Consider the following 15,995-nt stretch of genomic DNA (forward strand, 5'->3'; position numbering starts at 1 on the left):
GTCTCGTGGTTCCTCACCACGCTGCGTAATAAATTCGTCATGCCTTGCGCTTCTGACGGATTCTCCACATTGTCTCTGCACTTAATCACTTCAAAGGTGCGAAACAACAGCTTCTTGTTCTCCCGGATGAGATCTTCGCAGGATTCCAGGGCGTAAAGCATTCGGTTCTCGAGTGGCACACAACTCGACGAGTCCCAAAGTCTATAGAAAGCGCGGTCGACGAAGGGGTAGAACACGTGCTGTATGATGAAAAGCGAATACTCAAATGATTTCCGGGCGACGTCGTGGAAGGTGCAGCCGTCCATTGGCTCTACGGCGCAGAACGCCGGGCTTGGAGTGGCGTTGCATATGGACTCCAGCGAGGTCAAGGCTTTGGGGGTGAATAATGCATTATTCGCCGGAATCAAGAGAAAGAAAGCAGTGATAATGCAGGCTATAGAAATTTCATTCATTTTTTTTTTTTTTTTTTTTTTTTTTTTTGCCGCAGCACACTTTTGAATTGAATAGGGCAATGCATTTTTTTCTTATCTTAATTTATACATGTGATTGGTGTGGGTTTAGTTTGGCTAATTTCTTTGTTGACCAAGGGACATTTTTAATATCTTAAAAAAATATTATTTGTGTGCTGAATATACATTATGGAGTATTATTTTATAGTATATAAAATAATATATTTTTAATATTTAAATAATATATTTTTAGTATATTCAAAAGGGAAAAGGTACAAACAGACCATTGAACTATTTTGGGGATAGCAATTAAGCCATCGAACTCGAATAAGCTTCAAATTCATCCATGAACCTGAAAAAAAAATGCAATTGGCATTTTTAGCAAGTTAACAACAGGATTGGATTGCCATGTGTATATTTTATTATTTTATTATCCTATTATGAATTTGACACTCTTCATGATGTCATGTTTTCCTAATTTTATTTCCTAACCCTGTCGGGTATTGTATTTAAAAATAATTTTTTAAATTTATTTTAATAATTTTAAATAAAATAATTATTTTGAAATAAAGTAAAATAATTATTTTGATGGGCCGGCCATGGAGCCTTCGTCTCCGGCAAGTCTGTTTTTTTTTTTTAAATCAAAATAATTATTTTATTTATTTATTTTAAAAAAAATAATTATTTTATTTGAAATTATTAAAATAAATTTAAAAAATTATTTTTAAAGATAATAAAAATAATAAAATATACACATGCCAATCCAAACTTGTTGTTAACCTGCTAAAAATGCTAATTGCATTTTTTATTTTCAAGTTCATGGATTAATTTGGAGCTTATTTGAGTTCGGTGGCTTAATTGCTATCTCCCAAATAGTTCAATGGCCTATTTATACATTTTCCTTATTAAAAATACACTTTTTATTTGTGGCCTACACAACTATGTAAATCATGATCAATAATGATTGACTTTAGTTTAAAAAGTATAAAATATATTAATATAGGGGTTGACTTTTATGTGGAAATTAATATATTACCATTATAAATTACGATGTGCATATATGCATCTATAATTTTATATAGTTGTTGACTTTTGGACAGAGGTTACCATTCATTGCCAGCTTTGGTATGGTACTAAAGATTATTTAAAGCAATAATATATATATATATATATATATATATATATATATATATATATATATATATATATATATATATATATATATATATAGAATCGCACTCAGGTGCGAATACTTCGCCCAGGTGCGAAATAGGAATGGATTCTGTCCGTCCACGTGTCCAAATCTAATGGATGAGAAACACTGATTTTTTAAAAAAACGCGGTGGCATTTTCGTAAATAATTGAATATCGAAGTGCAAGTAAAATGTATTACAAGTGCATGTAAAATGTATTATCGGTGCAAGTAAAAATTTACACTGAGCATCAATACTGAGTTGCACCTATCGTTATAAGTAGTTGCACCTATAGTTCTAAGTAGCTGCACACATAGTTATAAGTAGTTGCACCTAGGTGTATGAATGTTTGCGAGTGGTTTTCAGGGGTATTACTATCCGCAGAACTCAGATCAATGAATGTTAACAAGGCAAAATTACATGCACTTATAGGTGAAAGTAGGTGCACCTATAGTTATAAGTAGTTGCACCTATAGTTATAAATGGTTGCACATATAGTTATAAGCACACCCATGTGCATGAATGTTTGCGGAAAGTGAATGCTAACAAGGCAAAATTACATGCACTTATAGGTGAAAGTAGGTGCACCTATAGTTATAAGTAGTTGCACCTATAGTTATAAATAGTTGCACATATAGTTATAAGCACACCCAGGTGCATGAATGATTGCGGAAAGTGAATGCTAACAAGGCAAAATTACATCCACTTATAGGTGAAAGTAGGTGCACTTGTAAGTGATTTTACTTGCACTTCGATGTTCAATTTTTTACGAAAATGCCACCGCGTTTTTTTTTTTAAGTTATTAGATCTGGACACGTGTCGCGCGCTGATTCGTTCGCATTTCCCTCCTGAGCACTTATTCGCACCTGAGTGCATCCCTATATATATATATATATATATATATATATATATATATATATATATATATATATATATATATATATATATATATATATATACACATACTAATAAGAGTCCAAGAGAGTTAAGCCTATAATGGGTAGAAAAAATGGCGGTCAAATTTTTAAATCAAATGAATGGCTCAGATTGATCGGATTTTAATTTTTCCTTGAGATTTCCTAATTTATCCTTAATGAATATGATTATCCGTTAACTATTATCTTTTCCGTTAATTTCTGTTAGTTCACCGTTAACTTACTCATTGATTTCAATAAGAAAGATCTTAGGTTCAAACCCCATCTCAATCAAAATTGGCATAATTAGTACTATATTTTACTCTTATTAAATTAAATAATAATTTAGTACCTACAACAAAAAATACGGAGTAATATATATGCATTTCATTAATTTAGAATTATGTGTCTACGTACAATGCCTTTATTCAAAAAAAATAAAAAATTATTCATTATCAATAAATTAAATAAGAGAAATAATTTCATTAGTTATATTGTCTTTATTTTTCTCCAATATAAAAGTTCTTTACATGCAAAATTCAAATTCATTAATTGATTATATTCGCTACATTGTCCCTACAATGTCTTTATTAAAAAAAAAAAGGAAAATGGTCAAATAGACCCTTAAACTATAGGTAAAAGAGCAATTAGGCCCTTCAACTTTGAAAAGGTGCAATTAGGCCCTTCAACTTGTTGTTTTGAGTCAAATAAACCCAATAGCAGGCTTTTCACCTGGAATAACCGGTCAAAAAATTCCGGCGATATTTCCGGCGACAACAAATTAAAAAAAAAAAAAAAAAAACAACTTGCCGGAGAAGACAACCGTCGGTTGTCTTCTCCGGTGGAGAAGGCGACCAGATCAGGTCGCCTTCTCCATTGGAGAGGACGACCAGTCTGGTCGTCCTCTCCAGTGGAGAAGGCGGCCAGATCTGGTCGTCCTCTCCACTCCTTTCCAAGGGAGAGGACTGTGGAGAGGACGACCAGATCTGGCCGCCCTCTCAAGTGGAGAAGGCGACCTGATCTGGTCGCCTTCTCCACCGGAGAAGACAACCGAACGGTTGTCTTCTCCGGCAAGTTTTTTTTTTTTTTTTTTTTTTTTTTTTTTTTGTTGTCGCCGGAAACAAGGTCGGGAATTTCGCCGGAATTTTTTAACCGGTTATTCCAGGTGAAAAACCTGCTATTGGGTTTATTTGACTCAAAATAACAAGTTGAAGGGCCTAATTGCACCTTGTCAAAGTTGAAGGGCCTAATTGCTCTTTTGCCTATAGTTTAAGGGTCTATTTGACCATTTTCCCCAAAAAAAACTATTCTTTATCAATAAATTAATTAAAAGAAATAATTTCATTAATTATATTGTCTTTATTTTTCTCCAATGTAAAAATTCTTTACATTCAAATTCATCAATTGATTATATTCACTACATTATCTATTATCTTTTTTTGTGCACTATTTTTTAATTAAATATCAAAGTTATAATACAAAATACTGTTATATATTTATTTACCAAGTATGTTATTAATAGCATGAAAAAATTTAAATTAATAAAGCCAATCATATTAACTACTTGAGAAAATTGTTGACAAAGAGAGTATTCAAATCACACAACAAATTGAAATGAGAAACTAACACGCAATGTCCTTGTTTGACAAACACCAGTTAGCGGTTAGCGTTAGCGGATTACATTTGCGGATTTGACCAGCGAATTATATCAACGGTTGGTAAAAAGATATTTAAAAAAATTAATTGTTTAAATTAACATTTAAAATGACCTAAGGGTATAACAATAACAATAACAATAATAATAATAATAATAATAATAACAATAATAATAATAATAAGAGTTTTTTCTCAAAATGGTCCCTCGACTATTGCTTATTCTCAATTTTGTATTTCAACTTTCAATTGCATCCAATGTGGTCCCTTGACTTTTAAAAACTATCCCAAATTGGTCCTCTGTTACTTTTTCCGTCAATTGAATGTTAATATCGGGGGTATTTTCGTCCATTCACCTCCTTTGCCTATTACAACTGCTTCTCGATCTATCCCCAGCTTCCGGAAGCTCGCGTCAACGGAGGACTTCTGTACACCTGAATACACTCCCGCAAATATCCAGCGGAAATCATCCGCTCCGCTATGCTCCGGAGGTCGAACACTGCTTCCGCCGGCATGAGGTAGTTGCTGCTGTTGCCGCTGTCCTGATGCTCCAGCTGTTTCTTCACGGAACCTCCATCTTTACCGTCCAACTCTTCGTCTCCCAAGTTCATTTCGCCACTGGTGGTCCTGGAGGCGGCGAAGTAGTTGATCGAGGAAGATGATGAGTTAAAGTCGGACACTAACTCTATTTTGATCGGATTTCAAGAAGATGAGTTCAATAGAGGAAAATAAAGTATATAAAAATGGCGAAGTACAAACCGTAAGTTCAGAGTCCCACGGCGTCTTCATCTCAGACGACCCTTCCCGGAAACAAATGGCTGATCACCGGAAATACAAAGGTTTGGATAAGATTACCGTCGCTGATATCGAAGCTCTCTGCGTGTCATTCGAGCTTTCCTGCCAGCTACAGAAAAAGCTAGCCTATATTGTGAGCGTTTACGGAGCTGCAACTCCCCAGACATGGCTGCGCATCTCCAGCGACCTGCTTACCATTACGTGTCGATATTCGTACTTTTATGCGTATATATAAATGTTTGTTAGCTTTAAGATTATATTTGGAATTCGTATTAATTTTGTGTGGTGCCCCAGGATTATAATGATTCTGTAAAGAGAAATTTAAGAAATAAAGTTTGATTGATAGACAAATAGGAGAGTAAAAATGGATGGGTTTTCAACCCTCTCTGATCATGGATATCCTCTGATTACTTCCCCACGAGCATTTCCAAATTCCTTTGTCTTTCAAATATTGTTTTCTTGAACTCGTTTTATTTTTTTGTTCTTTTATCTGAGAGCGAAAGCCGGGAGGATTCGCAAGGGTAAAGGACGTGTATTTGCTCAGATTGTGGCTGCCAAATATAGACTCTCATGGCCTTGCCATGGCGTGTGCTTTTGCAGATTTTTGCCTCATGGATTATGGTCTCATCTCTGTACCAGAAGATTGTGGCTTCAGCGGAGAAATGTTTATATATATATTACAGAATAATATTTGCTTTTCTTTTAAATGTTTTGTTTATTTCTACATTTACGCAAGTTATGCATTTACTTCGATTTTTGCTCCAAAAAGCAGTTGTAATAGGCAAAGGAGGTGAATGGACGGAAATACCCCCAATATTAACATCCAATTGACGGAAAAAGTAACAGAGGACCAATTTGGGATAGTTTTTAAAAGTCAAGGGATCATATTGGGTGCAATTGAAAGTCGAAATGCAAAATTGAGAATAAGCGATAGTCGAGGGACCATTTTGGGAAAAAACTCTAATAATAATAATAATAATAATAATAATAAAGCACATTGTGCTCAGATGACATGTAGTGACCTCTCCCATGTGGGATGTTATGAGATTGAGCCTCAGTGGAGGCTTTGATGACTCTGTGTGAACCTTCATTAGGTTGAGAAAGTTTGATTGAACAGATAAAACAATGTAATAGAGTCAGTAGCATTCAAAAATAACAATAATAATAATTTTTTTAAAAAAATATAGATATAGATGTGTTTTGGGAAATCATTCTAAAAAACGCTAAGTGAAAATATTGTAAATTGCAATGTTTGTATTTTCAGTGGTTTGGAACAAATAGTTGCTTCAAACTGTTGAATAACCAAACACTTTCTTTAGCATTTTGATCTTTGGATTACATCATATTTAGCAATCGTTCAATATCTTTGGGTTACATTATAATTAAAAATTTTAAATTTTTACTACATCTAAATTCCTTAAATTAAGAATTTCTTTATCCATAATAATTTATTCATCATTGATCTTGTATATATGTGCATTCATTAAATATATTAGAACCCTTTGCAACAAAAATACTTGGTAACTATTTAAAAAAAAAAAGGTTAGTAACAATTATAATGAATCTCCTATATTATATTGTATTCATATACTATGAAGTACATATTTAAATAAACAAATTAGACATTAAATTACTTAAGTTGAACTTCTCATATATAATTTTGCATTGATATACTTTCAAATATTTATTTAATTATAAACATTGGGTAGAAAAAGTGACCGTGAAATTATTAAATTAAATGAATAGTTCAGATTGTTAAGATTTTAATTTTTTTCTTGAGATTTCCTAATTTATCCTTAACTATATGATTATCTGATCCATTAACTTTTCTATTAAGTACCGTTAATTCAGCATTAGTCTCATTCTAATATTAAAGTCTAATATAGAATTATAATTATAACATTAATCTAATTCTAATATTAAAGTCTTAATAGAACTCTAACCACAAATCATACTACCGGAATTTCCTCAAACAATATTAGTATATATTTAATATTTTATACTTTAATTTATATTTGCTCTCCCTTATGTCCCGTATTTGGTTTCAACCATACCCATACTATTATTTTATTGACAATTATAATCAATCTTGACTATATTATCTTGCATTTGTAAACTTAGAATTACCAATTTAAATACGCAAATTCAACACTCAATTATCTATGCACGAAAAATTCTAATATAATCTTGACTTGATATACTTTAAAATACTTATTTAAGAAAAATATTGGGCATTATCCAAATCGCGCAATGCGCGTAAAAAACTAGTATATATATATATATATATATATATATATATATATATATATATATATATATATATATATATATATATACTATACTATACTAATAAGAGCCCAAGAGAGTTAGGCCTATAATGGGTAGAAAAAATGGCGGTCACAGATTTTAATCAAATGAATGACTCAGATTGGTTAAAAGATTGATCAGATTTAAATTTTACACTAAAATTTCTTAAAATATCCACACACCGTTACTAATTTCGTTAAAATTTTAAGAATTGCCGTTAGTTCACCGTTAACTTACTCATTGATTTTAATAAAAAAAAAAGTCGTAGGTTCGAACCTCATCCCAATCAAAGTTGGCATAATTAGTACTCTATTTTACTCTTATTAAATTATATAAATAATAATTTAGTAGTTACAACAAAAAATAATACATATGCATTTCTTTAATTTAGAATTATGTGTCCACAATGCCTTTATTCAAAAAAAAAATTATTCATTATCAATAAATTAAATAAGAGAAATAATTTTATTAGTTATATTGTCTTTATTTTTCTTCAATATAAAAATTCTTTATATTCAAATTTATTAATTAATTATATTCGCACATTGTCCTTACAATGTCTTTATTCAGTGAAAAAAATATTTATTAATTATCAATAAATTAATTAAAAGAAATATTTTCATTAGTTATATTGTCTTTATTTTTCTCAAATGTAAAAATTTTTACATTCAAATTCATCAATTGATTATACTCACTACATTATCTATTATCTTTTTTGTGCACTATTTTTCTAATTAAATATCAAAGTTATAATACAAAATAATGCTATATATTTTATTTACCAAGTATTTTATTAATACCATGAAAAAAATAAAAAATAAAATATAATTAATAAAGCCAATCATATTAACTACTTGAGAGATTTTGTGACAAAGAGAGTATTCAAATCACACAACAAATTGAAGTGAGAACTACCTTGCAATGTCCTTGTTTGACAATCAGCAGTTAGCGGTTAGCGTTAGCAGATTATACTAGCGGATTTGACCAGCGAATTTATTTAATTATTAACATTGGGTAGAAAAAATGACCGCCAAATTATTAAATCAAATGAATGGTTCATATTGTTCAGGTTTTAATTTTTTTCTTGTAAGATTTTCTAATTTATCCTTAATTATATGATTATCCATTTAACTTTTTCGTTAATTCACCGTTAGTCTAATTCTAATATTAAAGTCTAATATAGAATTATAACTACACCATTAATCTAATTCTAATATTAAAGTCTTAATAAAACTTAACCACAAATCCTAATGTCGGAATCTCCTTAAACAATATTAGTATATATTTAATATTTTATGCCCTAATTTTTATTTGTTCTCCCTTATCCCGTATTTGGTTTCAACTATACCTATACAATTATTTTATTGACAATTATAATCAATCTTGACTATATTATCTTGCATTTGTAAACTTAGAATTATCTATTTAACCCGCACGGGCTTAGCTCAATGGGTTAGTGGGTAGTATTTGGGAGAAGAGACCAAGGTTTGAACCTCGGCGGCGGCAGTGCGGGAATTATGTATGACCTTGTCTGCTGAACCATTGAGTCACCGTGATTTACAACTTCCCACAATGCTCTGTCGGGTCGGAGTGTGGGGGACCCTTGGCGTTGGGGACTCAACCTTTGGGAGAAGAATTACCTATTTAACTACGCAAATTCAACCTTCAATTATCTATGCATGAACAATTTCAATATAATTCTGCTTTAATATACTTTAAAGTACTTATTTAACAAAAAAGCATTGGGCATTATCCCAATCGCGCAATGCCCGTGAAAAACTAGTATATATTTATGTATCCAACTGGAAATGCCAACACCACCCGTCAGGTATTCTATCCTTATCATTTCTATTTATAATAAGAGTCTACAAATGCTACTATGATTAAGATAACACAATTAATAAGTTGTTTATGGTATTAGGAAAATACAATTACAAAGTTGGCTAATTCTATTGCGTAACAAGTACAACACCAGTGTTTTAGTATTTAACACACCCCTTATTCTGAGACTTGGATGTAAAGAGTGTGCCAAATTTTTTAAGTGATGTGATAATAAGAGGATAAATTGATCATCAAAGTAAATGGTATCTAGCTTGTTTTTTAGATCATATATAAACACTTAAGATAAGATCAAATATTGGTGGAATCGGTCAGCCCTAACTAAGTTCGACGAACGGTCAACTTAGCAACATACAACAATATTACAAGTTCGACACCCAATAGGAGCAGTTTATTAGTTTTCTTGATTTAAGCAAGTCAACTATAGACATGAGTTAGAAGACAGGGTTTATTCAATGCACACCTTCGAATAGTGAATGCAAGTTTCCTTCGAATAGTGAGTGTAAGTTTCCCTCAGAGGTGGAGCCACCCTTGGGGTACGTAGGGGCCAGCACCCCTCCCTACCCCTCATCTCCAATATTATTATAATAGGAATAAAATACACTTTTGACCCCTCCTAAATCAAGTCAAAATATATATTAAAGCTCAAATTCATTAAATAAAAATAAATCAATCAAATAATCAAATTCACCATTTTTTTTATAAACTTATTTCCTTCGTCAAGATTTCAATAATAGAGGGCATTAAGTATCCAATATAATTTAACTTCATAACTCTTTAAATTTGAAGTATATATTTTAGTTTTATTAGTTGATTAATTAACTAGTGTGTAAACAAAGAAAATTGAATATAATATATTTGAATTCAAAATTCTGGTTACATGTCAAGTATCAATGGGGTGTGGGTAAAAGTCTCTGGATGGTCCTCTGATTCTTCAATTTGATGCCTTGAACACTCCACCATGAAGGGCCTCCGGGTTTCAAGTGGCTTGATCTTCAAAGAAGAGCTTGTATATATAGTTTGTTCTTCTTGAAGGGCCTCCTGGTTCAAATGGCTTAATCTTCAATGGAGGTTTGGATCAACAGGCAACAGGCACGATTGGATTGGAGGAGGGGCTTTTACTTTCAGGATCACATTTTTATTGTGATCCCTGAATAAGCTTCAAAGCTTTAAGATATTTCTATGAATTTTTCCTAGGATGTGTGTGATTACATAGAAATGAAATGCCCTATTTATAGGTGTAGGATAGAGAATTTTGATAAGCTCAAACTCTTTTGATATTATCTAATTAACAAATTAGATAATATCAATATTATCCAAACTATTTTAAATATATTCAAATATACTAATATTGATAAATAATCAATATTTATCAAAATTTAAGTATCTACAAATGCCCCCTCGAGACTTGCTTGTACACCACTTGAGAGCATATAACACTCGAAAGTATGTAGTGCAAGAAAGTCTCGACACTACAACTTAAAGATATAAGGCCGTTTCAACTCGTGCCAAGGAGCCTTGAAAGATATGAGGCAGTTTCGACTCGTGACAGGGAGTCTTAAAAGATGAGGCAGTTTCGACTCGTGCCAGGGAGTCTTAAAAGATGAGGCAGTTTTGACTCATGCCAGGGAGTATCCTGTAGCTTCTTTCCTTTAAAATTGTAGCTTCTTCCCTTTAAGATTTCATGAAGGGTTTGCCCCTATGGCTGTGATTATGACACTTCTATCGCTTCTGAGGCGAATTCAATCTCAAATGCCAAAGTAGAAGTCTCTCTCATTTAAGGGTTGACTCTGTTGACTCCAAAAGATGGGGAGAGCTTGAATGAGGCCATTTTCCCTTTAGTCATTTCTTTTTGTTGCAAGACTGATGTTGTTTCTTTCCTCAACTCTTGATAATTGGGTGTTTCTCATTTTTGTGCTTGACTTTTAGCAAACTCGTACATCTTTGCTTTGGCTTGTTGAGCTGAGCGAATGTCTTGATAAACCACTCTTGCAACATGAATTGGATTTGTTTTTGTTATGACTAAACTTAGATAGTTTGATTTCTAAGCTGCCTACTCCTATGAAGGAGATCAAGTCAAACGTAGTTCAAATGATTTTTTTTTTTTTTTTTATAAACTAGAGCCGTTCACAGTTTAGACTCATGCGGGCCAGGAGTGTCTATGATTTGGGCCCACCCATAGACAAAGCGAGATGCATTAGCAGTTTAACCACGTGCTGCATTTTTGGTGGATCAGTCATTCATCACATCTTCATGACTTGTGTTGACACCCCAAGTTTAAGGGTGGTAAAGCTTTAGGAACCTTCCATTAATTGGACCGATCTTCAAACCATCTTCACTAATCAGCTTGTAAGCCCCACCGGTGTAAACTTCTAAAATCACGTAGGGACCATCCCACCTTGAAGTGAACTTGTGACCGGTTTTTCTCGTGACGATGATGGGCCTGCGAACAGCTAGGACTTTGTCCCCAATTTGAAAGGAACGGGTCTTTACCCTTTTGTTAAAAGCTCTAGACATACGAGCTTGATAGCACTCCAAGCTTTGTTGCGCTTGCAGACGTTTTTCATCCAAGGCTTCTAACTCAGCCAAGCGTAGCTTAGCATTCTCTTCATCAGTAAGACCCTCATGTATAGCCAACCTTAAGGAAGGTATTTGGCGCTCTAGAGGCAAGACCGCTTCCACACCATACACCAAAGAATATGGAGTGCTTTGAGTAGGTGTGCGATATGTGGTTCTATACGCCCACAAAGCTTCTTCCATTCTATCATGCCAGTCCCTTTTCGATTTTGAGACCACTTTCTTCAACAAATTGCATAGGGTTTTGTTAAAAGCTTCAGCAAGCCCATTTGCAGCTGCATAGTAAGCTGATGAGTTTCGCTGCTTAAAGTCAAAAAGCTTGCAGATCTTGTCCATTAACTTGTTGTTAAAGGGCTTCCCGTTATCTGTTAAGATATATCGCGGGATACCAAATCGATAGACGATGTGGACACGGAGAAAGTCTGCAACATTTTCTTTCTTCACCTCCTTCAATGCCACGGCTTCAGCCCATTTTGAAAAGTAGTCGGTGGCAGCTAGTATATATGCGTGCCCTGCAGATGACTTAGGCGTAATTGGGCCAACCACATCAAGTCCCCAAGCATCAAATGGCCAAGATGCAACTGTTGGGTGTAGAGGTTCTGGTGGCTGATGAATAAAGTTTGCATGATATTGACAAGCTTGACACCTTCGAGCATAGTCTATGCAATCCTTTACCATTGTAGGCCAATAATATCCCATTCGCTTAATGTGGAAATGTAACTTGGGACCGGATTGATGTGCACCACAAACCCCAGAATGAGCTTCTTGCATAGCTTGTAAAGCTTCTTCTTCCCCTAGACATCGGAGAAAGACTCCCTCGAATGAACGACGATACAACGTCTCTTTATAGTAGATGAAGCGAGGAGCTCGACGCTTTATATCCACCCTCTTACGTGAATCTTCAGGTAACTTTCCACCAGTGAGGTAGTCAACCAGTGGTTGCCTCCAGTCGTCTTTGCCTATATCATAAACTGAGGCAGTAGGGAGTTCAACAGTTTCATCAACTGAGCCGTCTTCATTGAAGATTGGTGGAACTACCCACTCTTGGCATACTCGCACTCGGGCCGCAGGATGAGCAATAGTCAAAGCCAATGCGGCTAAGGCGTCAGCTTGCTTGTTTTCCTTCCTCGGTACATGTTCAATTGTGACGTCCCCCAACCATTGCATTAGTATCTTTGCATAGTTGTTATATGGGACTAACTCCGCCTTTTTCACTTCATATAGACCCAACACTTGGTTTATGATCAACTTTGAATCTCCATAAATGTTAATTCTCAGTTGCTTCATGTCAGCCGCTATTTCGAGCCCGAGTATCAATGCTTGATACTCAGCAACGTTGTTTGAACATTGCTCGGTCAAGGTGAATGAATATGGCAACACCTCACCTTCTGGAGTGACGAAGACAACTCCAGCACCTGCCCCTTCTCTATGTGAAGCTCCATCAAAGTACATCTTCCATGGGGGTAGTATTTCAATGACAAGCACATCTTCATCAGGCAAATCGTCAGACAACTCCCACTCAGCAGGTATTGGGTGGTCCGCTAGGAAATCGGCCAAGGCTTGCCCCTTTACAGACTTTTGCGACACATATACAATTTCAAACTGTTGAAACAATAAGTACCACCTTGCGAGGCGGTCGGAGAGAACGACCTTCGCCATAACATATTTCACCGGGTTCGCTTTGGAAACAAGCCGGATGGTATGAGCCTCGAAGTAGTGCTTAAGTTTTTTGATAGAGAACACAAGTGCCAAACATAGCTTTTCAATTGGGGAGTACTTTAACTCGTTCGGGGTCATCATTCTGCTGAGATAGTAGAGAGCATTCTCCTTCCCCTTGTCATTTTCCTGAGCAAGCAAGGCTCCCACAGAACTGTCTTGGGCGGAAATATAAAGGATCAGCGGGCGGCCGTGAACAGGAGCAGTTAGCACAGGCGGCTTCATCAAGTATGACTTGATACTCTCAAATGCGTTCTTGCATGCCTCATCCCATATGAATGAGATGCCCTTTTTCATCAACCGACTAAAAGGTTGACATCTTCCTGCTAGGTTTGATATGAACCTTCGGATGTAAGCCAACTTCCCTTGTAAGCTTTTAAGCTCATGAAGGTTTCTCGGCTCAGGCATCTTCATTATGGCGTCAATCTTTGCTTGTTCAATCTCGATGCCCCTGTGTCGAACAGTAAACCCGAGGAAATTTCCAGCAGCAACCCCAAAAGCACATTTCAGGGGGTTCATTTTCAGTTGAAACTTTCGTAGGCGGTCGAAGACTTGCCTTAAATGCACCAAGTGATTTGTGCGCAATTTCGACTTCACAACCAGGTCGTCTACGTAGCATTCGACCATTTTATGGAGCATATCATCAAATATTGTCTGCATAGCCCTTTGGTATGTAGCACCTGCATTTTTCAAACCAAAGGGCATTACTTTGTAACAGTAGATGCCTTTCGGCGTTCGGAATGCAGTTAAATTTTCATCTTCCGGCGCCATGCGGATTTGATTGTAGCCGGAGGAGCCATCCATGAATGACAGGATCTCATGCCCAGTCACGGCATCTATCATTAACTCCGTGATAGGAAGCGGGAAGTCATCTTTCGGGCATGCCACATTGAGGTTCCGAAAATCTACGCAGACGCGGATCTGGCCATTCTTTTTGCGCACGACCATAATACTGGATATCCAGGTTGGATATTTAACTTCACGAATGAAGCCAGCCTCAATAAGCTTATTAACTTCTGTTTCAATCGAGGGAATGAGCTCGGGGCGGAAGCGTCGTTGAGCTTGCTTGACCGGGCGACACCCTTTCTTCACTGCTAAGCGGTGCACAGCTACCTTTGGGTCTAACCCTGGCATCTCCTTGTATGTCCATGCAAAGACATCAATATATTCTTTCAGCAATGTGACATAGATTTCCTCATCTTCATCAGATAGGAGTGCGCTAATGAAGATAGGACGAGGATTTTCAGGAGTTCCCAGATTAACTTCTTTTAATTCATCCACTGCGGCTCGTACCCCTTCTTCTAACTCATGGGGTGCCTCTTCTGCATCTTTTCCCTCAATCGGAGTCTCATCACACAAAGTGATATGGAACGACGATGCCACCTCTCCCTGAGTGGTTGGTGGTACGTCATCACTTGAGCCTACGCTTTCCTCATTTTCCTCTTTATGTACACGAGTGTGTACAATGGTCTTCGGTTGGACTTTCAACACTTCACCGCATGAAACATGAATATATGTTTATCGTATCATCTGAGAAGGAATCATGCTTCTAAGCCTTTTGGGAGGTTCCACTTCAGCAGGAACATTGACACTGTCTTTAATAACTTGGACAACTCCAAGTCGATCAAAGACTAAGCGTCGAGAGTCCGCCTTACCGATTTGGTCGAAGACTGACTTCCTTTTGTCTTGCCTATTATCATTGGTAGGAGTGAGCTTTGGGTCATACTCGCTTCCCTCCGCGGAGATACAATTACTTGCAGCCCTGTTTATAAGAATTCGCACTGGTTTAGGGGAAACATAGCCCAACCCTTTGCGCGTTTGAGGTTCTTGGTGACTTGCTTTGCCTTTACCGCCGGCTTCTGGGATAAGCTTTCCCAACTTCTGTAGCTCGTTGGGGTTATAGCCAGCCTTGGCTAGAAGCTTATAAGCATTAGGGTCGAAACCCTCGGTACGTTTGGCGGGGAATATTTGGCCCACTTTATCACCACATTTCTCTTCGGTTGATTTTGCTGCATTTGTTTTTAGTGTATCAATCCTTGCAAGCGGGAAGATGAGTTTTGCGTTGTGTTAATCTCCCTCTACAACTTGTTTCCCCTTTGACTTTGATTGGGAAGGTGGATCGTCATTGCTTTCCTCAATATCTTCAACAATAACTTTCCTTTTAATGTAGAACTTTGCATCCGCAAAGTAAGACTTAGCCTCTGTGAAAGGGCTTTCATCGGCGACAACCTTTTCAACTACGTCGTTCCTTTCAAACATAAGGCATTGATGCCAAGACGAGGGTACCACCCCATTTTCATGTATCCATGGCCTTCCAAGTAACAAGTTATAAGATGTCCTCGCATATATGACATGGCAGATGACACCTGAACTTAGGCTTCCAATTCTTAAGTCAAGTCTGATGATGCCGATTGCTCTTTGCCCTCCCTGGTTGAAGCCTTGTATCATTAGACGACTTTGGGCAAGCTCATCTGTCGATATACCAAGGTCCTTCACAGCTCGGAGGGATAGGATGTTCACAGCTGAGCCTTGATCAACCATAATTCTTTTGA

General features: G+C 35.9%; 1 protein-coding gene across 1 annotated transcript; it reads right to left on the bottom strand.

Annotated features, from left to right (window-relative positions):
- Positions 1-11,427: 11,427 nt before the first annotated feature.
- On the bottom strand, positions 11,428-13,740 carry LOC109155348. The gene has a single exon (XM_019303032.1). It carries the CDS (start codon positions 13,738-13,740, stop codon positions 11,428-11,430), a length of 2,313 nt encoding a protein of 770 aa, XP_019158577.1.
- Between the last annotated feature and the right edge of the window lie 2,255 nt (positions 13,741-15,995).

Source organism: Ipomoea nil, unplaced genomic scaffold, assembly GCF_001879475.1.
Source record: "Ipomoea nil cultivar Tokyo-kokei standard unplaced genomic scaffold, Asagao_1.1 scaffold2701, whole genome shotgun sequence".
In the NCBI taxonomy this organism is placed as follows: Eukaryota; Viridiplantae; Streptophyta; class Magnoliopsida; order Solanales; family Convolvulaceae; genus Ipomoea; species Ipomoea nil.